The sequence below is a fragment of the Hyla sarda genome, chromosome 10 (assembly GCF_029499605.1).
Source record: "Hyla sarda isolate aHylSar1 chromosome 10, aHylSar1.hap1, whole genome shotgun sequence".
NCBI classification, from domain to species: domain Eukaryota; kingdom Metazoa; phylum Chordata; class Amphibia; order Anura; family Hylidae; genus Hyla; species Hyla sarda.
Genome location: NC_079198.1, coordinates 17,283,358 through 17,310,866, shown reverse-complemented (window position 1 = coordinate 17,310,866; position 27,509 = coordinate 17,283,358). Strand labels below are relative to the sequence as shown.

The following is a 27,509-nucleotide window of genomic DNA, read 5'->3' as shown; positions in this document are numbered from 1 at the left end:
CATACACCTGCTCTATTATAGTATATAATACACCATATACCTGCTCTATTATAGTATATAATACACCATATACCTGCTCTATTATAGTATATAATACACCATATACCTGCTCTCTTATAGTATATAATACACCTGCTCTATTATAGTATATAATACACCTGCCTTATTATAGTATATAATACACCTGCCTTATTATAGTATATAATACACCATATATCTGCTCTATTATAGTATATAATACACCATATACCTGCTCTAATATAGTATATAATATACCATATACCTGCTCTATTATAGTATATAATACGTCATATACCTGCTCTATTATAGTATATAATACACCATATACCTGCTCTATTATAGTATATAATACGTCATATACCTGCTCTAATATAGTATATAATACACCATATACCTGCTCTATTATAGTATATAATACACCATATACCTGCTCTAATATAGTATATAATATACCATATACCTGCTCTATTATAGTATATAATACACCTGCCTTATTATAGTATATAATACACCATATACCTGCTCTATTATAGTATATAATACACCATACACCTGCTCTATTATAGTATATAATACATCATACACCTGCCTTATTATAGTATATAATATACCATACACCTGCCTTATTATAGTATATAATACACCATATACCTGCTCTATTATAGTATATAATACACCTGCCTTATTATAGTATATAATATACCATACACCTGCCTTATTATAGTATATAATACACCATATACCTGCTCTAATATAGTATATAATACACCATATATCTGCTCTATTATAGTATATAATTCACCATATACCTGCTCTATTATAGTATATAATACACCATACACCTGCTCTATTATAGTATATAATACACCATACACCTGCTCTATTATAGTATATAATACACCATACACCTGCCTTATTATAGTATATAATACACCATACACCTGCTCTATTATAGTATATAATACACCACACACCTGCTCTATTATAGTATATAATACATCATACACCTGCTCTATTATAGTATATAATACACCATATACCTGCTCTATTATAGTATATAATATACCATACACGTGCTCTATTATAGTATATAATACACCATATACTTGCTCTATTATAGTATATAATACACCATATACCTGCTCTATTATAGTATATAATACACCATATACCTGCTCTATTATAGTATATAATACACCATATACCTGCTCTATTATAGTATATAATACACCATATACCTGCTCTATTATAGTATACCATATACGTGCTCTATTATAGTATATAATACGTCATATACCTGCCTTATTATAGTATATAATACACCATATACCTGCTCTATTATAGTATATAATACACCATACACCTGCCTTATTATAGTATATAATACACCTGCCTTATTATAGTATATAATACACCATATATCTGCTCTATTATAGTATATAATACACCATATACCTGCTCTAATATAGTATATAATATACCATATACCTGCTCTATTATAGTATATAATACACCATATACCTGCTCTATTATAGTATATAATACGTCATATACCTGCTCTAATATAGTATATAATACACCATATACCTGCTCTATTATAGTATATAATACGTCATATACCTGCTCTAATATAGTATATAATACACCATATACCTGCTCTATTATAGTATATAATACACCATATACCTGCTCTAATATAGTATATAATATACCATATACCTGCTCTAATATAGTATATAATATACCATATACCTGCTCTATTATAGTATATAATACACCTGCCTTATTATAGTATATAATACACCATATACCTGCTCTATTATAGTATATAATACACCATACACCTGCTCTATTATAGTATATAATACATCATACACCTGCCTTATTATAGTATATAATATACCATACACCTGCCTTATTATAGTATATAATACACCAAATACTTGCTCTATTATAGTATATAATACACCATATACCTGCTCTATTATAGTATATAATACGTCATATACCTGCTCTATTATAGTATATAATACGTCATATACCTGCTCTATTATAGTATATAATACACCATATACCTGCTCTATTATAGTATATAATACGTCATATACCTGCTCTATTATAGTATATAATACACCATATACCTGCTCTATTATAGTATATAATACGTCATATACCTGCTCTATTATAGTATATAATACACCATATACCTGCTCTATTATAGTATATAATACACCATACACCTGCCTTATTATAGTATATAATACACCATATACCTGCTCTAATATAGTATATAATACACCATATACCTGCTCTATTATAGTATATAATACACCATATACCTGCTCTATTATAGTATATAATACACCATACACCTGCCTTATTATAGTATATAATACACCATATATCTGCTCTATTATAGGATATAATACACCATATACCTGCTCTATTATAGTATATAATACACCATATACCTGCTCTATTATAGTATATAATATACCATACACCTGCCTTATTATAGTATATAATGCACCATATACCTGCTCTATTATAGTATATAATACACCATATACCTGCCTTATTATAGTATATAATGCACCATATACCTGCTCTATTATAGTATATAATACACCATACACCTGCCTTATTATAGTATATAATGCACCATATACCTGCTCTATTATAGTATATAATACACCATATACCTGCTCTATTATAGTATACAATACACCTGCCTTATTATAGTATATAATACACCATATACCTGCTCTATTATAGTATATAATACACCATACACCTGCTCTAATATAGTATATAATATACCATACACCTGCCTTATTATAGTATATAATACACCATATACCTGCTCTATTATAGTATATAATACATCATACACCTGCCTTATTATAGTATATAATACATCATACACCTGCCTTATTATAGTATATAATACACCATACACCTGCTCTATTATAGTATATAATACATCATACACCTGCCTTATTATAGTATATAATATACCATACACCTGCCTTATTATAGTATATAATACACCATATACTTGCTCTATTATAGTATGTAATACACCATATACCTGCTCTATTATAGTATATAATACACCCTATACCTGCTCTATTATAGTATATAATACGTCATATACCTGCTCTAATATAGTATATAATACACCATATACCTGCTCTATTATAGTATATAATACACAACATATCTGCTCTATTATAGTATATAATACGCCATACACCTGCTCTATTATAGTATATAATACACCACACACCTGCTCTATTATAGTATATAATACACCATATACCTGCTCTATTATAGTATATAATACACCATATACCTGCTCTATTATAGTATACCATATACGTGCTCTATTATAGTATATAATACGTCATATACCTGCCTTATTATAGTATATAATACACCATATACCTGCTCTATTATAGTATATAATACACCATATACCTGCTCTATTATAGTATATAATACACCATACACCTGCCTTATTATAGTATATAATACACCATACACCTGCTCTATTATAGTATATAATACACCATATACCTGCTCTATTATAGTATATAATACACCATATACCTGCTCTATTATAGTATATAATACACCATATACCTGCTCTCTTATAGTATATAATACACCTGCTCTATTATAGTATATAATATACCATATACCTGCTCTATTATAGTATATAATACACCATATACCTGCTCTATTATAGTATATAATACACCATACACCTGCCTTATTATAGTATATAATACACCATATACCTGCTCTATTATAGTATATAATACACCATACACATGCTCTATTATAGTATATAATATACCATATACCTGCTCTATTATAGTATATAATACACCATATACCTGCTCTATTATAGTATATAATACACCATACACCTGCCTTATTATAGTATATAATACACCATATACCTGCTCTATTATAGTATATAATACACCATACACATGCTCTATTATAGTATATAATACACAATTTACCTGCTCTATTATAGTATATAATACACCATATACCTGCTCTATTATAGTATATAATATACCATACACCTGCTCTATTATAGTATATAATACACCATATACCTGCTCTATTATAGTATAGAATATACCATACACCTGCCTTATTATAGTATATAATACACCATATACCTGCTCTATTATAGTATATAATACACCATATACCTGCTCTATTATAGTATATAATACACCATATACCTGCTCTATTATAGTATATAATACACCTGCTCTATTATAGTATATAATTCACCATATACCTGCTCTATTATAGTATATAATTCACCATATACCTGCTCTATTATAGTATATAATTCACCATATACCTGCTCTATTATAGTATATAATACACCATACACCTGCCTTATTATAGTATATAATATACCATATACCTGCTCTATTATAGTATATAATACACCATATACGTGCTCTATTATAGTATATAATATACCATACACCTGCTCTATTATAGTATATAATATACCATATACCTGCTCTATTATAGTATATAATACACCTGCCTTATTATAGTATATAATACACAACATATCTGCTCTATTATAGTATATAATACACCATACACCTGCTCTATTATAGTATATAATACACCATATACCTGCTCTATTATAGTATATAATACACCATACACCTGCTCTATTATAGTATATAATGCACCATATACCTGCTCTATTATAGTATATAATACACCATACACCTGCTCTATTATAGTATATAATATACCATATACCTGCTCTATTATAGTATATAATACACCATATACCTGCTCTATTATAGTATATAATACACCATACACCTGCTCTTTTCTAGTATATAATACACCATATACCTGCTCTATTATAGTATATAATACACCATACACCTGCTCTATTATAGTATATAATATACCATATACCTGCTCTATTATAGTATATAATATACCATATACCTGCTCTATTATAGTATATAATACACCATATACCTGCTCTATTATAGTATATAATACACCTGCTCTATTATAGTATATAATACACCATATACCTGCTCTATTATAGTATATAATACACCATATACCTGCCTTATTATAGTATACAATACACCATATACCTGCTCTATTATAGTATATAATACACCATATACCTGCTCTATTATAGTATATAATACACCATATACCTGCTCTATTATAGTATATAATACACCTGCCTTATTATAGTATATAATACACCATATACCTGCTCTATTATAGTATATAATACTCCATATACCTGCTCTATTATAGTATATAATACACCATATACCTGCTCTATCATAGTATATAATACACCATACACCTGCTCTATTATAGTATATAATACACCATCCACCTGCTCTATTATAGTATATAATACACCATATACCTGCCTTATTATAGTATACAATACACCATATACCTGCTCTATTATAGTATATAATACACCATATACCTGCTCTATTATAGTATATAATACACCATATACCTGCTCTATTATAGTATATAATACACCTGCCTTATTATAGTATATAATACACCATATACCTGCTCTATTATAGTATATAATACTCCATATACCTGCTCTATTATAGTATATAATACACCATATACCTGCTCTATCATAGTATATAATACACCATACACCTGCTCTATTATAGTATATAATACACCATACACCTGCCTTATTATAGTATATAATACACCATATACCTGCTCTATTATAGTATATAATATGTCATATACCTGCCTTATTATAGTATATAATACACCATACACCTGCCTTATTATAGTATATAATACACCATATACCTGCTCTATTATAGTATATAATACACCATACACCTGCCTTATTATAGTATATAATACACCATACACCTGCTCTATTATAGTATATAATACACCATATACCTGCTCTATTATAGTATATAATATGTCATATACCTGCCTTATTATAGTATATAATACACCATATACCTGCTCTATTATAGTATATAATACACCATACACCTGCTCTTTTATAGTATATAATACATCATACACCTGCTCTATTATAGTATATAATACACCATACACCTGCCTTATTATAGTATATAATACACCATATACCTGCTCTATTATAGTATATAATACACCATACACCTGCCTTATTATAGTATATAATACACCATATACCTGCTCTATTATAGTATATAATATACCATACACCTGCCTTATTATAGTATATAATACACCATATACCTGCTCTATTATAGTATATAATACACCATACACCTGCCTTATTATAGTATATAATACACCATATACCTGCTCTATTATAGTATATAATACACCATACACCTGCCTTATTATAGTATATAATACACCATATACCTGCTCTATTATAGTATATAATACACCATATACCTGCTCTATTATAGTATATAATACACCATATACCTGCTCTATTATAGTATATAATACACCATATACCTGCTCTATTATAGTATATAATACACCATATACCTGCTCTATTATAGTATATAATACACCATATACCTGCTCTATTATAGTATATAATACACCATATACCTGCTCTATTATAGTATATAATATACCATACACCTGCTCTATTATAGTATATAATACACCATATACCTGCTCTATTATAGTATATAATATACCATATACCTGCTCTATTATAGTATATAATATACCATATACCTGCTCTATTATAGTATATAATATACCATATACCTGCTCTATTATAGTATATAATACACCATATACCTGCTCTATTATAGTATATAATATACCATATACCTGCTCTATTATAGTATATAATACACCATATACCTGCTCTATTATAGTATATAATACACCATATACCTGCTCTATTATAGTATATAATGCTCCATTCCTCCCTTAATCATACAGCTCCTTTATTATACACTTTGCTATATATTGTTAATACATAATATTCCGCACAGCTCCTTTATTGTACTGTATAATACACTTTGCTATATATTGTTAGTACATAATATTCTGCATAGCTCCTTTATTGTACTGTATAATACACTTTGCTATATATTGTTAGTACATAATATTCTGCATAGCTCCTCTATTGTACTGTATAATACACTTTGCTATATATTTTTAGTACATAATATTCTGCATAGCTCCTTTATTGTACTGTATAATACACTTTGCTATATAGTTTTAGTACATAATATTCTGCACAGCTCCTTTATTGTACTGTATAATACACTTTGCTATATATTTTTAGTGCATAATGTTCTGTTCCATTTCCATACAATATAATGTCGTGTGCACCTCCCTTATCCCTACATCTCATGGTTTCCCCCATGTCCGGGCTGTATCTGATATACAGGATCTCTCTTTGATCTCTTGCTATATTACATCCACATAATTGTATCCCCCCCTATTTGTTTCTGGTGGGGGATTATCCTCACTCACATCTCTGCCATATGTCACTCCACCCAGCCCCCATCCTCTGTCTCTCGGGAGGGAAGAATACGGCTGTGGAACCATGCGCAGTACAAGGCAAAGCCTTACATAAACCCCCACATCCTGCCGGCCACAGATGGGTCACCTTCTCCTGGACCAGATCCCTGCACACGTTCCCCTTGTCACATATCGGATGGTGTCCATCAGTGTGACAGTATTTTTAGCTCTCTTGTGTGTGAGTTAGTGAGCAGTATGCAGACGTGAACCCCTTATAGGAATATGACCTTGATCAATGACATCCATGATGGGCCATGAGCCACCAGTTTTCACATATTAAAGTCAGCACACAATGCAGATGAACAGATTGAGAGCCCCTCGATCATGCGCAGTCATTATATGTGGTTTTGATGGGTTAAATGCGTCAAACCCCCTTCTATTCTCCCCTTCACCCCTTTCACTTTCAGCCATTTTTTTTTGTACCAGCCCATTGTGGCCTGCAGGGCTGTAGCTATGTGAAGAGCAGGCCGCTTCTATACTGAAGGTCAGTATTTGAATCCCAAGGAGCATCAACCCCCACCCCCCCAACAACCTTCGATGGACCACTGACTGATTGATGACCATCAAGTAAAGCCCATCACCCATCAACAGGGGATTGCGTTCATCTTGAGAACATCAATAAGGCCTTTACATAACCTTGAAAAAAAAAATGCACAATTCTCCACCCGATGTGATGCACAGATGGGATGACATAGGCCGAGGAGGACGGGTGCCATGGTGATCACAATGTGTCTCCACAGCTCCTGTACCACCGTCTGACCTTCAAGTGCCCTTCTCTCATTTTAACAGATGACTCCTTGGTGGCTCTTCCATCTTTCCAAACCCTGAGCAATTTTTATAATATAGACATGAAACTTTAACCCTTTCACCACCACAAAGCAAGTTTTTTAAAACCTCCCCTCCCCAACTCATGAGTCAGAAGATGTGATCTCCAAGCTCCTCATCCACCAACCATTCCTTTCTCATACACCATTGTGCCTTCTTGTCTCTTTCTCCCACCTGCCTCATCTCTCCCCACCCCCATCTCTCACTTTGCTTCTCTCCCTCTCTTCATCCTCCACCATGTTCTCCCCCTTGTCGTCTTTCTTCTCTCTCTGGCGAATGACCTCATCTAATTTCCCAAGGCTTTTCTTTCTCTCCATTCCCTCCTTCTCTTGAGAGCTGACAGACATACAGACACCGCATTGCGCTGTGCACACAATTATCCACAACCCAGCGCACACTTGTCGGCATTAACTCTTCAGCTACCAAACATGACATCACTGGGTAACCTTAAAGATCTGTTATACAGAGGTCCAGTGTGTTAGTATTGCAGGCATGATTCAGGCAAAGAGATTTCTGGAAAAACATAGGTCAACTACAGAAAAAAGCATCTAGGGTGGCCATGGCGATTCATTCGGGACTATGTATAGATCAAGAGAACTGTATGGAACCATATGGGCAACCCTTTGTGATCTTTTCAGGACCATGGCAGCTCAGGACCATGGACCATTAAAAGGAACAGTTCAGGACCATGGACAACTCCTGGAGATCTGTTCAGGACCATGGACAACTCCTGGAGATCTGTTCAGGACCATGGACAACTCCTGGAGATATCTGTTCAGGACCATAGAGAGACCATGAAGATCTGTTCAGGACTATGGACAGCTCCTGGTGCTCTGTTCAGGGCTATGGACAGCTCCTGGTGCTCTGTTCAGGACTATGGACAGCTCCTGGTGATCTGTTCAGGACCATCGACAGCTCCTGGTGATCTGTTCAGGACTATCGACAGCTCCTGGTGATCTGTTCAGGACTATCGACAGCTCCTGGTGATCTGTTCAGGACTATCGACAGCTCCTGGTGATCTGTTCAGGACTATCGACAGCTCCTGGTTCTACAGGTCAAAGAAACAGTTTAGGACCATGAACAGCTCCAGGTTAGTTGTTCAGGACCATAAAGAGAACCTGCTCAGGACCATGGACAGCTCCAAAGAAAACAGAGAGCTCCCTATAGCCCACAGAAAACTCCTTGCCAATTTTCAGGACTATGGAGAGCGCCTGATCCTCAGCCCAGACGGCACAATGAAGCAATGCGGTAGAGCTGATCATAGCCATACATTATATGAACCCCCTAAAGATCTATACTCACCCCCATGTCTCTATCTCAGGCAGGGAACAGATGTGGCCGGAATCCTCCGTAGGGGAAGGGGGGGACAGAGACCTGAGCCCCAGAGAGGAGGGAAGGAGACAGAGAGAGAAGAGAAGAGAGAGGGGAAGAGAGAGAGAGAGAGGAGGAGAGGTAGAGGCAGCTGAGGATGAAGCGGACTCAGCTCTGTGCTCGGGGAGGCTGCTGCTCTCACATCCCTCCCGCTCCCTCCCTTCCTCCCTCCTCTCACACAGTTGGTCCCTCATATGCTGCAGTCACATAGGCCACACCAGCAGGAGGCTCTCCTCCAATCACAGCCCGGTATGCGTCCTCCCCACTTGTCACCTTGATGCTCCCTCCCCTTTTATTGCAGCTGTTACATTGTTGAAGGTGAGTGCAAGTGTGAAACTGAGTGCATGGGCGAGTGTGAGTGCAGGAGCTGGGGTGCAGGCGGAGGAGCTGAGTGCACAGAAGCATGTGTGACACTACTAGATATGTGCATGTGTGACACTGCTGGGTGTGTACATGTGTGACACTCCTAGATTTGTGCATCTGTGACACTGCTGGTTGTTTGCATTTCTGACACTGCTGGATGTGTGCATGTGTGTCACTGCTGGATGTGTGCATGTGTGACACTGCTGGATGTGTGCATGTGTGTCACTGCTGGATGTGTGCATGTGTGACACTGCTGGATGTGTGTCACTGCTGGATGTGTGCATGTGTGACACTGCTGGATGTGTGCATGTGTGACACTGCTGGATGTGTGCATGTGTGACACGCTGGATGTGTGCATGTGTGACACTGCTGGATGTGTGCATGTGTGACACTGCTGGATGTGTGCATGTGTGACTGCTAGATTTGTGCATGTGTGATACTGCTATATTTGTGCATGTGTGATACTGCTATATTTGTGCATGTGTGACACTGCTGGATGTGTGCATGTGCGACACTGCTAGATGTATACATGTGTAACACTGCTTGGTGTGTGCTTGTATGACAATGATGGGTGTGTGCATGTGTGACACTGCTAGATGTATAGACTCCAGGAAATTATCTCCTATGCAGGAGAAGATCCTTAATAAATTGGATTAAAATTCTTCTAGCTTTAGTTTATTGTCAGCACATTAAAAACTGCTTGGTGTATGCATGTGTGACACTGCTGGGTGTATGCATGTGGAATACTGCTGGGTGTATGCATGTGGGATACTGCTGGGTGTATGCATGTGGAATACTGCTGGGTGTATGCATGTGGGATGCTGCTGGGTGTATGCATGTGGGATACTGCTGGGTGTATGCATGTGTGATACTGCTGGGTGTATGCATGTGGGATACTGCTGGGTGTATGCATGTGGGATACTGCTGGGTGTATGCATGTGCGATACTGCTGGGTGTATGCATGTGGGATTCTGCTGGGTGTATACATGTGGGATACTGCTGGGTGTATGCATGTGTGATACTGCTGGGTGTATGCATGTGTGATACTGCTGGGTGTATGCATGTGGGATACTGCTGGGTGTATGCTTGTGTGATACTGCTGGGTGTATGCATGTGGGATACTGCTGGGTGTATGCATGTGTGATACTGCTGGGTGTATGCTTGTGGGATACTGCTAGGTCTATGCATGTGGGATACTGCTGGGTGTATGCATGTGGAATACTGCTGGGTGTATGCATGTGGGATACTGCTGGGTGTATGCATGTGGGATACTGCTGGGTGTATGCATGTGGGATACTGCTGGGTGTATGCTTGTGGGATACTGCTGGGTGTATGCATGTGGGATACTGCTGGGTGTATGCTTGTGTGATACTGCTGGGTGTATGCTTGTGGGATACTGCTGGGTGTATGCATGTGTGATACTGCTGGGTGTATGCTTGTGGGATACTGCTGGGTGTATGCTTGTGGGATACTGCTGGGTGTATGCATGTGTGATACTGCTGGGTGTATGCATGTGTGATACTGCTGGGTGTATGCATGTGTGATACTGCTGGGTGTATGCATGTGGGATACTGCTGGGTGTATGCATGTGGGATACTGCTGGGTGTATGCATGTGTGATACTGCTGGGTGTATGCATGTGTGACATGTGTGACACTGCTATATTTGTGCATGTGTGACACTCCTAGATTTGTGCATGCGTGACACTCCCCTAGACATGTGCATGTGCAACACTGCTGGATGTGTGCATGTATGACACTGCTGTTTGTGGGACACTGCTGAATGCATGCATGTATGACGCTGCTGGGTGTGTGCATGTGTGACACTCCTAAATGTGTGCATGTGTGACACTGCTGGGTGTGTGCATGTGTGACACTGCTGGGTGTGTGCATGTGTGACACTGCTGGGTGTGTGCATGTGTGACACTGCTGGGTGTGTGCATGTGTGACACTGCTGTTTGTATGACACTGCTGAGTGCATGCATGAATGACACTGCTGGGCGTGTGCATGTATGTTACTTCAGGATACGTGCATGTGTGGCACTGCTGGTTGCGTGCATATTTGACATGAGTAATTCCTGCTCTAAGTGTGACACTACTATATTTGTGCATGTGTGACACCAGCTCATGTCTGACAGCTATTCATGTCTGACAGGATATGTGCATGTATGACACTGCTTGGTGTGTGCATTTGTGACACCAGCTGTATTCATGCATGAGAATACATGTGTCATTTCAGCTGTGGCCATGTGTGACACTACTATATGTAAGCTGTATTCATGTGTGACAGGATGTGTGCACATGTGTTACCAGCTGTGACACTATTAGATGTGTGCATATGTAACACTACTGGCTGTATGCATGTGGGCGAGTGTGAGTGCAGGAGCTGGGGTGCAGGAGGAGGAGCTGAGTGCACAGAAGCATGTGTGACACTACTAGATGTGTGCATGTGTGACACTGCTGGAAGTGTGCATGTGTAACACTGCTGGGTGTGTGCATGTGTGACACTCCTAGATTTGTGCATCTGTGACACTGCTGGTTGTCTGCATTTCTGACACTGCTGGATGTGTGATATTGCTGGGTGTATGCATGTGTGATACTGCTGGGTGTATGCATGTGTGATACTGCTGGGTGTATGCATGTGTGATACTGCTGGGTGTATGCATGTGTGATACTGCTGGGTGTATGCATGTGTGATACTGCTGGGTGTATGCATGTGTGATACTGCTGGGTGTATGCATGTGTGATACTGCTGGGTGTATGCATGTGTGATACTGCTGGGTGTATGCATGTGTGACATGTGTGACACTGCTATATTTGTGCATGTGTGACACTCCCCTAGACATGTGCAACACTGCTGGATGTGTGCATGTATGACACTGCTGTTTGTGGGACACTGCTGAATGCATGCATGTATGACGCTGCTGGGTGTGTGCATGTGTGACACTCCTAAATGTGTGCATGTGTGACACTGCTGAGTGCATGCATGAATGACACTGCTGGGCGTGTGCATGTATGTTACTGCAGGATACGTGCATGTGTGGCACTGCTTGTTGCGTGCATATTTGACATGAGTAATTCCTGCTTTAACCAAGTGTGACACTACTATATTTGTGCATGTGTGACACCAGCTCATGTCTGACAGCTATTCATGTCTGACAGGATGTGTGCATGTATGACACTGCTGGGTGTGTGCATTTGTGACACCAGCTGTATTCATGCATGAGAATACATGTGTCATTTCAGCTGTGGCCATGTGTGACACTACTATATGTAAGCTGTATTCATGTGTGACAGGATGTGTGCACATGAGTTACCAGCTGTGACACTATTAGATGTGTGCATATGTAACACTACTGGCTGTATGCATGTGGGATCATACTAGATGTGCGCATGTGTGACACTAGGTTTGTACATGCGTATAAGCGTATCACAGTTAATCTACATTTATAACAGGTGTGTACAATTATAATGCCCTGTGTGTATATGTGCAACAACAGGTGTGTATAGTAAGTAGGTAGGTGCACATGTACAATAACCCTTGTAATTGGTGCTACTACTTATCATACTGTACACTAAGCCGACCAATGCAAATACTCTTTACTTAAAGGGGTACTCCAGGGAAGTGTGTGTGTGTATATATATATATAATTAAAAAAAAAATCTCTAAAGCCACCACACTACCAGGATATGTTTCTTGTAAACCATCCTGCCCAATATGCACGGCCCATGTGGCTCCTGTTGTCTTTTCTGGCTGCTTGATATTCTTTGCCATCCTTCCCTCCTCTTGTCTACATCTCCCAGCAATCATTGCAGCTCTGCTCTGCCAGTGCACTCTCTGAGAGCAGCCCCCACCCTCCTGCTCTAATCAGCAGAGAGGTTCAGTGTCTGATTGGCTGAGGCTGCACACACCTCTCAGTTGCCAGCACTAAATAGAGCATGACTCATCAGTGCAGGGCAAAAAACACATGGTCTGTGTCTCTTAGGAGGATGGGGGCTGCTTTCAGAGAGAGATTCGGACAGAGTGGATGGCTGGATGATGTCATTACCTCGTGTCATGTATGTAAGTGATGACCAAAGAGGGCGAATATTGCTTTATATAGCTAATGAATGATATTTAAACAATAAAATAGATTGATGGGAGGGAAAGGATGGGCTATGGGTTTAGTTCCCCGGAGTACCCCTTTAAAGGGGAAGTCAGCAAAATTCTCAAAGTCTTGCCAGCCTTTGTTGCCTAATCCATTGTTTCCCACTCAGGGTGCCTCCAGCTGTTGCAAAACTACAACTCCCAGCATGCCCGGACAGCCGAAGGCTGTCCGGGCATGCTGGGAGTTGTAGTTTTGCAGTAGCTGGAGGTATGTTTATTCTTCCAGCAGAGTCTGGGGTCCAGAATTTCCGTGACAGATATTCCGTAGTGCGAATGGTGCAGCAGAATCCCATTGAAAGCAATGGAAGGCTTCACCGGAGCGGAGTTCCGCCCGGAAAATACGTAGTGTGAATGGGCCCTTATACATAACGTATACCTGAAAAGAATTCCAGTCGCTCTTTAGGTAGACTCTATGGATTTCACCCCCTGTGCAGCCCACCAGTGCACGCCAGGCTCAGCTGATTGGCATCTGTCCAGATGACTGCACCTCCGGATAAACGGCGGCTAATGTTTACGCGCGACTTGGAGCTAATGCGGAGCGCACTTGTCAGACTTGTCCCAGCTGGAGCAGCTGTTGCGCAAAACTGTCACTGAAGTCGCAGGTCATATATCAGTGCCTTAACTGCGCTCCTAGAAAAACACGCCCAAACCGCAACCCCAAAAAATGCCCACTGGTTTCACCAGGGCATCATAAATGCGGGGAACCATGTGCGACCTTGATATATGACCCACCTTAGTGTCGAAAAAATAAACTCTATGGGGGAGATTTATCAAAACCTGTGCAGAGGAAAAGCTGCTCAGTTGCCCATAGCAACCAATCAGATCGCTGGTTTCATTTTTAACAAGGCCTCTGCAAAATGAAACAAGTGATATGATTGGTTGCTATGGGCAACTGGGCAACTTTTCCTTTGCACAGGTTTTGATAAATCTCCCTCCTATGTATATATATATATATATATATATATATATATATATATATATATAGCATATATATATATATATATATATATATATATATATATATATATATATATATAGCAAATAGATACATATATGTATGTGTGTGTGTGAATATGTTTCCAATTACTATTCCAATTACTAAATATTAGGGGATATTCACGTTTCATAGCCATAGGGTTCAATAATGGGGTCTACCTTGGGTCCTGCAAATAAAAAATATACTGCATAATAGTAGCCTGTGCTTAGGGTACATTCACACCCCATTTTAGGGATACGGCAGCCGCATCCGGCGGGAGAATTTGAAAACCGCATCCCCGATGGACCGGAGCTGCACCCCATTGATTTCAATGAAACTTTTAGGGGATCCCTGTACCGTATCCGTATAATTTTTGGGCCGCATCAGTTTTGTTGCCGGACTAAAAAAAACGCGGCAGACCAAGGTGTTCAGTCCGGCAACAATACCGGATACGGTCCAGAAATGATACGGATACGGTACAGGGATCCCCAAAATGTCATGTGAATGAGCCCTAAGGGTGCGTTCACACTGCGGAATCTCCGCTCGGCCGCCGACTGGCTGCCGCTGCCAAAAATGCTTCGGCGCTAAGGCCGCAGGACACTGAGCCGTCACCATTGACTGCAGTGCTCGCGGAATCTGTGCAAAGAATGAACATGTGCTTTCTTTCCGCGGAACAATTTCCGCGGCGGAATTGTCCGCCGCTGAAATTCCGCAGTGTGAACGGGTCTCGCGGAGACCCGTTCACACTAATGTTAAGTACACAGTGCGTAATTCCGCTCGCGTAATTCCGCACGTGGAATTCTGTGGGAATTCCATAGTGTGAACGTACCCTTAGTCAGAATTAACTGGGCCCTAATGCAAAGACTGGAACAGTTCCCCGTGTCTACCATGTGCCATTAATAATACTGGTGTATTCCTATGGGGCAGGGTGTCTTTGGGCCCCCTTGGTCACCAGGACCCCGGTGCAACTGCTACCTCTGTGACACCTATAGTTACCCCCCTGTGCTTAGTGCCTTATATCCTATGGTTATGCCAAGAGCACTCTATCGGTATACATTAGTATAGTGTTTTGACAGTATCCCAACGTATACATAAAGCGTAAGGCCAAAATGAGGTGCGAGCAGCCTGTTATATGTAGTGCAGCCAGAGATGTTGTTTAGGGTCTCTTACTCCCCCTGCTGGATAATGTGAGAGTGTCAGTCTCACACACATTAAGGTGCAGCAACTGCAGCTGCATCCCCCGCCTCCCTGCCTCAACTTCACTATTTTTATGGAATTTTTGGGGTGACTGGGGAGTCTTAAGGCCGAGAAAACCGAAGGCTGTATTTATCAATTTCAATGCCAGTGCAAGTAATGATAAATTACCATAAATTACCCCATAGTGCACAAATGATGTGGCTTGAAGCACAGCACAGATGCCATAGACCAGCAGTTCCAAACTGTGGACCTCCGGATGTGGCAAAACTACAACTCCCAGCATGCCCGGACAGCCGTTGGCTGTCCGGGCATGCTGGGAGTTGTAGTTTTGCCACATCCGGAGGTCCACAGTTTTGGGATCACTGTCATTCATTGAAAAGCATTAAACACTTCAACTCAACAGGTATCTACGCCGTGTATTTAAAGGGGTACTCCAGTTGAAAAACAAATTCTAATCAACTGGTGGCAGAAAGTTAAACAGATTTGTAAATTACTTCTATTAAAAAATCTTAATCCTTCCAGTACTTATCAGCTGCTGTATACTACAGAGAAAGTTATTTTATTTTTGAATTTCTTTTGCTCTCTGCTGACACCTCTGTCCATGTCAGGAACTGTCCAGAGCAGGAAAGGTTTGCTATGGGGATTTGCTCCTGCTCTGGACAGTTCCTGACACGGACAGAGGTGTCAGCAGAGAGCACTGTGGTCAGACAGAAAACAACAACTCAACTTCCTCTGGAGCATAAAGCAGCTGATAAGTACTGGAAGGATTAAGATTTTTTTTTTTTTAATAGAAGTCATTTACAAATCCGTATAACTTTCTGTAGTTGATATGAAAAAAAAAAAAGTGTTTTTCCACCGGAGTATTTCTTTAAAGAAACATTCCAAGCAAAGCAGATTTACAAGCGCCTGATCTCATGGGGTTCAAAGACCACCAAAGAGAATCCCTGTAAAGCTGAGACCCCCTCGGGCCCGGAACTGGCTATAACACGACATTTCAGATTTTCCAGGAGTTTTAGAGCATTGTAATGAATCCTGTCCAACTGCATACAGTTACCATCAGGGGGCAAGAAGGGCTGGACTCCTGCTAATGGGAACAGTGTTCCTGCTGTGGAAAAAATTCAGGAACTCTGTTCCCATGCGTTCCTGCAGGACTTGAGCCCTAGTTACCATGTACTATTCAGTTTGATGTTTCTCCACTATACCTGGCTGTTTCCATATCTTCCATAGATGGGCATAGTTCACCGACTGGTCCTCCTGGTGGGGAGGGGTGGGGAGGGGTCCAGGCTCCCACATCATAGTGATCAGATTTATTCCTACTGCAATGGAGAGGATTCTTAAATTGAGGTGAAATAACTATTGTTCTCTACTACTCTATTCTAATGCAAAGCACCATCAATACTATCGTCATGCTAGCAGAGTATCCAGCATTGCCCGCTCTTCCTACCTAAACCTTGTCTGAGAGGAAAAGCAACGATGATTATCTCATCCTCATATTTGGTCCTCATATACTGATTAGTGTTGCTCGCGAATATTCGCAATTCGAATATTATTCGCGAATATCGCATATTCGCGAATTCGCGAATTTCGCGAATATAGCGCTATATATTCGTAATTACGAATATTCGTATTTTTTATTTTTTTTATTTTTTTCTTCACAGTACACATCACAGTGATCACCCCTCTCTGCTTCCAGCTTGTGTGGTGTAAAGAAGAATGTAATACTACTGTGTGAGACTGGCGTGCGAAAATTCGCATATGCTAATTTTCGCATACGCGAATAATCGCATATGCGAAAATAAAACGAGAATATAACGAATATGCGAATATTCGCGAATATATGACGAATATTCGTCCATATATTCGCGAATATTCGCGAATTCGAATATGGCCTATGCCGCTCAACACTAATACTGATCTCATATCCCGACCTCATATCTTATCCTCATATCCTGTCCTCATATCCCGACTTGTTTCTTGTCCTTATATCCCGACCTCCTATCCTATCTTCTTATTCCTTCCTCATATCCCGACCTTATATCCCATCCTCATATCCCAACTTCCTATCCTGGCCTCATATCTTGACCTCATATCCCGACTTCATGCCCCTTATCCCTCAGACCCCGCTCTCATATCCTCCATACCCCATCCTTATTTATCGTTCTCATATCTAGTCCTCATATCCCAGCCTCATATCTTGTCCTCATATTGTGTCCTTAGATCTTGTTCTCATATCCCAACCTCATATCCTGACCTCATATAGCTACCTCATATGTCATCCTTATGTCTCCTTCTCATATCCCATCCTCATATACCAAGCTCATATCCCATCTTTATATCCCATTTGCGTATCCTGACCTCATATCCTGTCTTCATATCCTGTCCTCATATCCCGACCTAATATCAGGTCCTCACATCCCGACCTCATATCCTGACCTCATATCCCATCCTCATATCCCATCCTCATATCCTGACCTCATATCCCATCTTTATATCCCATTTATGTATCCTGACCTCATATCCTGTCTTCATAACCTGTCCTGATATCCCAACCTCATATCCCGTCCTAATATTCCGCCTTATATCCCGACTTTATATCCCGTCCTTATATCCTGTCTTCATATCCCGTCCTCATATCTTGTCCCCATATCTTGTCCTCATATCCTGTCCCAATATTCCGTCTTCATATCCAGACCTCATATCCTGTCCTAGTCTCTTATATCCCATTCACGTATCCCAACTTCATATCCCTTTCTCATATCTGGTGGGTTAAGGTTAATTTAACTCGAATTTTTAATTGACATATAAGTAAAATGTGACCAAGTTTCCTTGAAATATTTCCAAACGTTTGGAAGTTATGCTAGAACATACACACACACATATATATATATATATATATATATATATACACACACACACACAATATATACCGCATATATATATATATATATTCACACACACATACATTTATACTTTCATCCGTTGATTTTTCCATGTATAGATATAGATGTAGCAGAGCAGGATTTGTGTCAGATTTTAGTCGGTTAACCGTCAAATCTATAGAAAACCGGAGACGCTACTCTGTGATGTCCAGATGCATTGCACCATTTGACAAACTCAGCTCTCCTACATGTTCGCACAGCGTCTCTGATAGAGAACACGCTCAGCATAGTAATGACTAGAATGCCGGACCGTACTTGCTGCACGATTCTGCAGCCTTCATACACCCATCTCTGTAACAGATCACCGGCTCGATTTTATATTGTGTCGCCATATCTGTGATACGGGCTTCACCTGGGGCAATCCTGCATTATGGATTTATAAAAGAAGGGGGAGCACATGCACCAGGGGGCTCAGTAATGCACCACTAGACTCCCCTATATTCCCTGCAGATTTGCCCCCCATCACATGACCATCAGGGCACTCCTTCCCTCTGTTGGTGCCCTATGTAGACCCAGGTATCTCCATAGTCTACCAATACCAACACCAACTCCATTGTTGATCCCTGTAGAGCAGTGGTCTCCAAACTGTGGACCTCCAGCTGTTGCAAAACTACAACTCCCAGCATGCCCGGACAGCCAACGGCTGTCCGGGCATTCTGGGAGTTATAGTTTTGCACTGTAGATACATCTATGGCTCCAGTTCTGGGGATAGATGGGGCATTTTTATTAGGGTGTATTCCGATGGGCACCACTATAGCAATGACTTCTCTAAGCACTCCTATGTGATTATCGTTCGGGCAGCATTATATTGAGTTGTCTATGATGGACACATCGGTATAGGATGCTGTATGGATATTATTACTCTGTAATACGCCACTGGGCACTGCAGCACAGAATTTCTGCATCATTTCCAGTGTTGAAGTGCACGTTGTGTGCCATAGGTCTTTATGCCTTACTATTGCGGCACTTAAAGGGGCACTCCGGAGATAAAAGAATGTTTTCAAATCAACTGGTGCCAGTAAGTTAAACAGATTTTTAATTACTACTATTTAATCATCTTAATCCTTCCAGTACTTATCAGCTGCTGTATGCTCCAGGGGAAGTTGTGTAGCTCTTTTCAGTCTGGCATGGATGGCATGGGGACCCCTAGTGGTCTTTTTTTTTTATAAGCCATGATTCTAGTTAAAGGAAATAGGATTTTTATGGGGTATATTAAAAAGATGAATTGCAACATATACCACATATACGTTTTTTTAAAATCTGACAGTGGCATTTAAAGGGGTACTCCGCTTTTCAGCGTTTGAAACAAACTGTTCTGAATGCTGGAGCCGGCGTTGGGAGCTCATGGCGCCATAGTCCCGCCCCTCATGATGTCGACAGCATGAGGGGGCGGGGCTATGGCGTCACAAGCTCCCGACACCAGCTCCAGCATTTGGAACAATTTGTTCCAAACGCTGAGCACCCCTTTAAGTTTTGCGGGCTCTAGAACCTGCCAGGGATTGTCATGTGCCAAGACAAATCCTGTTCCCAGCTTCCCAGAGCAGCTTAACAATCAAAATATTTTTTCGGAGCTACTGTATATTGTGACATATTGAATACAGCTTTGTCTGTCCCAACTATAGGTCTTGTATTCTGTTCATTAATCAGGTAACTTGTCAGTATAAGCTGTCATGTGTGTGTACATCAGGAACAGCAGAATTTCTGTCCATTATATGACTTGTATATGGTATTTTCACCTGTTTTTCCCAAAGCTGGCCTCAACTCTAATCTATAAGTAGTCCCTAGTGAGGGTAGAGGAGCTTCTATAATGTCTCCCATACACTGCACACACAAAAAAAAAGAAATCATACTGAAGGACATTATAGAGCAGTACTGAAAAGTATAAGCAGTGAATCAAGCACTGGGGTGAGAATTAATACCCAAATGAAGCTTGTATATTCTATAACCTTTAGAAATGGGATGACAACATCTAGGAGTCATTTACAGGACTTTATTACCCTGTATCAATAGGGGTTAAACTAGCCATAACTCATCCCGCTCTTTCCAGGGGCCTGGTAGCAGCCCCATAGTGCGTACACCTTGGCCCCTACCTAATATTCTCTTTAAAATGTAACATTTTCTCTGACATGTTCTGCGGGGCACATCATTTCTGTAATATACGCTCATCTCTTCCCCGGCCCTGTAATATCCTCCACTCTCTATAATAAAGCACAGACCGCGGCGGCACAAGGACTCTTTGTAACACAAATCTCTCTCTTTTATGTCCGGTGTTCTCAGTAATAGTGATTGCTTTGTAAAATATATTGTTTTCTTTGTAATTCATATCAGACAATTTTACAAAGTATTCTCTGTAATGTATCTAACGCTGCGTAATGTAGAATATGCAAATCCCCTACAATGTACACTAGATTGTATTCTTCCACATCAATCATGGTAATATGGCCCATAAAGCAATACAGCTTTATATATCCGCCTCAGAAATGGTCGTGTTCTGTCAGATTCTGCAGGGGAAGGAATATTACAGTCATTGGATTGAAAATGATTTGTGGAAAAAGCTATTATTTGGTATGACTTCCATACTTATTGGGAGATCAGTCAGTCGTCCATTGAGGCTTCTCTGTCATCTGATGGAAATGTCTGGCAGTATAATCCAAATGGCTCTGCAACAGCTCAACTACCACCCCCAACATGTCCAGTCATGGCTGACACATACAACTACCACCCTCAACATGTCCAGTCATGGCGGACACATACAACTACCACCCCCAACATGTCCAGTCATGGCAGACACCTACAACTATCATCCCCAACATGTCCAGTCATGGAGTCATGGTGGACACATACAACTACCACCCCCAACATGTCCAGTCATGGAGTCATGGTGGACACATACAACTACCACCCCCAACCGGTCCAGTCATGGCGGACACATACAACTACCACCCCCAACCGGTCCAGTCATGGCGGACACATACAACTACCACCCCCAACATTTCCAGTCATGGTGGACACATACAACTACCACCCCCAACCTGTCCAGTCATGGCGGACACATACAACTACCACCCACAACCGGTACAGTCATGGCGGACCCATACAACTACCACCCACAACCGGTCCAGTCATGGCGGACACATACAACTACCACCCACAACCGGTCCAGTCATGGCGGACACATACAACTACCACCCCCAACATGTCCAGTCATGGTGGACACATACAACTACCACCCCCAACATGTCCAGTCATGGCAGACACCTACAACTATCACCCCAAACATGTCCAGTCATGGCGGACACATACAACTACTACCCCCAACATGTCCACTCATGACGGACACACACAACTACCACCCCCAACATGTCCAGTCATGACGGACACATCCAACTACCACCCACAACCGGTCCAGTCATGGCGGACACATACAACTACCACCCCCAACATTTCCAGTCATGGCGGACACATACAAATACCACCCCCAACATTTCCAGTCATGGCGGACACATACAACTACCACCCCCAACATTTCCAGTCATGGCGGACACATACAAATACCACCCCCAACATTTCCAGTCATGGCAGACACATACAACTACCACCCCCAACATTTCCAGTCATGGTGGACACATACAACTATCACCCTCAACATGTCCAGTTTTGGCGGACACATACAAGATGGCCACTGGTTAGAATACTATTCACTCTCATCTGTTTGGACCCCTGTAGATACATAAATGTCAGTGAACGAGAGACTGTGTGTATGGTATGTGCATCTTGCCCTGTGCATTGATAGATTTACAGTCATTGGAGGCCACTCCGACTATTCATTCTTCCATAAGGATCAATTAAATACCAACCCACAGGGACTTTTGTTTCTTCTGAATCACAATTTCATTATGAGAATAAACCTGTGACCTCCAGGAAAATCCATTATAATCAGTAGTCAGAAAGTCTATAATACCTCTGAAGATAGAAAGATAGATATGAAGTAGATAGATATGAGATAGATAGATAGATATGAGATAGATAGATAGATATGAGATAGATAGATAGATATGAGATAGATAGATAGATAGATATGAGATAGATAGATAGATATGAGATAGATAGATATGAGATAGATAGATATGAGATAGATAGATATGAGATAGATAGATATGAGATAGATAGATATGAGATAGATAGATATGAGATAGATAGATATGAGATAGATAGATATGAGATAGATAGATATGAGATAGATAGATGATAGATATGAGATAGATAGATAGATAGATAGATAGATAGATAGATGATAGATAGGAGATAGATAGATATGAGATAGATAGATGATAGATATGAGATAGATAGATAGATATGAGATAGATAGATAGATAGATATGAGATAGATAGATATGAGATAGATAGATATATGTGAGATAGATAGATATTAGATAGATAGATATGAGATAGATATGAGATAGATAGATGGATAGATATGAGATAGATAGATAGATAGATATGAGATAGATAGATAGATAGATATGAGATAGATAGATAGACAGATATGAAATATTAGATAGATAAAAAGCCACAAAAAGGTCCAACAGCACTCCAAAATTGTACAAGCAAACGTGCTTTATTAACCCATGTTCGGGTGGATGCAACATTTCAACAGTATCCCGCTGTCTTCCTCAAGCAGGTCTAAGTGATCACACATGATACCTTATATAGGGTGAACAGTTAAGTGTCTTATAAAAAGGCCACAATATAATTATATAATTTTTTTTTTAAAGTGCTCAGTAATATCAATATATATAAAATCATCACATGGTGCCATACAAAATCACAAATCAAGTGAAATACAATGTATAAAAGTATCGCTGTTCTATACCTGAGAAAACAGTGCATACATTACTAATCACCTATATGGTGCCGCTGTGGAATATAAAATCAGAATTAAAAGGTGTGGGGGCTGAATACCATATCTCTCCAGCGTTCTGTGCTACGCCATGTAGACGGTCACGGACGCCGACCGCGCGAGTCAAATGCGTGTGTGGTGGCCCAGTACAGGAGTTGCCCTCCTGTACCCTTTTTAGTCCTGTGTGGCGGACGCTATGTCAGTGTCCCCTGGGTCCACCTCCATTCTACAGACCCTAAATGTTTAACAATGCCTTATGTTATTTATTAATTATCTTTCTGATGTTAATGTACCTTTAAATGTGGTTACTAAGTCCTATGTAACCAGGGAAGGTGTCAGTGACCAGGTAACTTGTAGGTGACCTATGGGACTCCTCCAAATTGCTCCCTTATATACTTGGGAGGATCTAGCTTAGTTCTGTTGTTACTGAGGAGCAGTACAGTGAAGACTTGAGAGTGTCTGGTGTCCTGGGAGACCTGGGCCCACCCCCGCAGCCCACACTTCCATCAACCGTGAACCCCTTAAGGTGAATGTCAAAACCTGGTAAGCAACCATAGCGGAGAAGTCTAGTCACTCATTGTCAAGTCTACAGTCAGCATGGGATTGCATTATTCAGTCCCAGTCCACCACAAGTCTCAGCGAGCCCTCAAGTCTCCTAAAGTCACTGGTCATCTCCTTGGGCCCAACTGAGCTGTAAAGACTATACCATCTGTCTGCCTCAGTAAAGCTGCCGTTGTTCCCTAACCTTGCATCGTAGTGATTATTTTCCCCCATGCCTGGCCCAGAACCCAGCGGCTATACCTCAGGTGGTGTAGAGGATAACCTCGCCCTGGCGTCACGAACACAAGCGGTTAATGCCATCTGCCCCTAGGGTAAAGACATCTGCCCACCGTCAACACCCTCACCCCACGTGCATCACCGTCAGACTAAGTCATGTGACACGCAATCCATCTCATTGTTTTTGCGCACGTACGATCGCTATGGGACGGTTTAGAGGGGGCATCAAAAATCTAAGCAATTGTACAGAATAAATAACTATGCAGGCTAAAGTGCAGTAGGGTAATGTGAATGTAACTGATAGGACTGTTATATGGAGAAGTAACATATGTTTTATATGTGTCAAAAAATTAAGATAAAAATTTAAAAAACCTTCCCATAGTGATCGTAAATGCTCGAAAACTATGAGATGGATTGCGTATAACATGACTTAGTCCGACAGTGACGCGTGCGTCACTGTCGGACTAAGTCATGTGATACGCAATCCATCCCACAGTTTTCGCTATTTTCCGTGTCCATGACTGTTAACATGGCGTGGCACAGAACGCTGGAGAGATATGGTATTCAGCCCCCACACCTTTGTTTTTAATTAGGATTTTATATTCCACAGCGGCACCATATAGGTGATTAGTAATGTATAGAATAGCGATACTTTTATACATTGTATTTCACTTGATTTGTGATTTTGTACGGCACTACGTGATGATTTTATGTACACTGCTCAAAAAAATTAAGGGTACACTTAAACAACACAATATAACTCCAAGTCAATGACACTTCTGTGAAATCTCACTGTCCACTCAGGAAGCAACACTGATTGACAATCAATTTCACATGCTGTTGTGCAAATGGAACAGACAACAGGTGGAAATTATAGGCAATTAGCAAGACACCCCCAATAAATGAGTGGTTCTGCAGGTGGTGACCACAGACCACTGCTCAGTTCCTATGCTTCCTGGCTGATGTTTTGGTCACTTTTGAATGCTGGCGGTGCTTTCACTCTAGTGGTAGCATGAGACGGAGTCTACAACCCACACAAGTGGATCAGGTAGTGCAGCTCATCCAGGATGGCACATCAATGCGAGCTGTGGCAAGAAGGTTTGCTGTGTCTGTCAGTGTAGTGTCCAGAGCGTGGAGGCGCTACTAGGAGACAGGCCAGTACATCAGGAGATGTGGAGGAGGCCATAGGAGGGCAACAACCCAGCAGCAGGACCACTACCTCTACCGCTACCTGCAAGAAGGAGCACTGTCAGAACCATGCAAAATGACCTCCAGCACTGTCCACTCAAACGGTCAGAAACAGACTCCATGAGGGTGGTGTGAGGGTCCGACATCCACAGGTGGGGGTTGTGCTTACAGCCCAACACCGTGCAGGACATTTGGCATATGCCAAAGAACACCAAGATTGGCAAATTTGCCACTGGAGCCCTGTGCTCTTCACAGATGAAAGCAGGTTCACACTGAGCACATGTGACTGACGTGACAGAGTCTGGAGACGCAGTGGAGAACGTTCTGCTGCCTGCAACATCCTCCAGCATGACCGGTTGCGTACCGAGATGAGATCCTCAGACCCCTTGTGAGACCATATGCTGGTGCGGTTGGCCCTGGGTTCCTCCTAATGCAAGACAATGCTAGACCTCATGTGGCTGGAGAGTGTCAGCAGTTCCTGCAGGAGGAAGGCATTGATGCTATGGACTGGCCACCCGTTCCCCAGATCTGAATCCGATTGAGCACATCTGGGGCATCATGTCTCGCTCCATCCACCACAGACTGTCCAGGAGTTGGCGGATGCTTTAGTCCAGGTCTGGGAGGATATCCCTCAGGAGACCATCCTCCCCCTCATCAGGAGCATGCCCAGGCGTTGTAGGGAGGTCATACGGGCACGTGGAGGCCACACACACTACTGAGCCTCATTGTGACTTGTTTTAAGGACATTACATAAAGTTGGATCAGCCTGTAGTGTGGTTTTCCACTGTGATTTTGAGTGTGACTCCATATCCAGACCTCCATGGGTTGATACATTTGATTTCCATTGATAATTTTTGTGTGATTTTGTTGTCAGCGCATTCAGCTATGTAAAGACGAAAGTATTTCATACGATTAGTTCATTCAGATCTAGGATGTGTTATCTTAGTGTTCCCTTAATTTTTTTGAGCAGTGTATATTAATATTACTGAGCACGTTTGAGAATTTTACATAATTATATTTTGACCTTTTCTTAAGACACTTGATTGTTCACCCTATATAAGGTATCATGTGTGATCACTTAGACATGCTTGAGAAAGACAGCGTGATGCTGTTGAAATGTTGCATCCACCAGAACATGGGTTAATAAAGCACGTTTATTTGCACAATTTTTGGAGTGCTGTTGGACCTTTTTGTGGCTTTGGATCTACTTTCAGTCTGTCTGGTGCTGAGTCTAT

The 27,509-nt window shown here is 40.5% G+C and overlaps 1 protein-coding gene across 1 annotated transcript in view; it reads right to left on the bottom strand.

Annotated features, from left to right (window-relative positions):
- Positions 1-9,921, bottom strand: part of ATP1A3 (ATPase Na+/K+ transporting subunit alpha 3) — a 94,560-nt gene extending 84,639 nt beyond the window's left edge. The window contains exon 1 of the mRNA XM_056542938.1: positions 9,721-9,921. Within this exon, the coding sequence (XP_056398913.1) occupies positions 9,721-9,726 (6 nt within the window). The 5' untranslated portion in view covers positions 9,727-9,921. The remainder of the gene's footprint in view (positions 1-9,720) is intronic.
- Between the last annotated feature and the right edge of the window lie 17,588 nt (positions 9,922-27,509).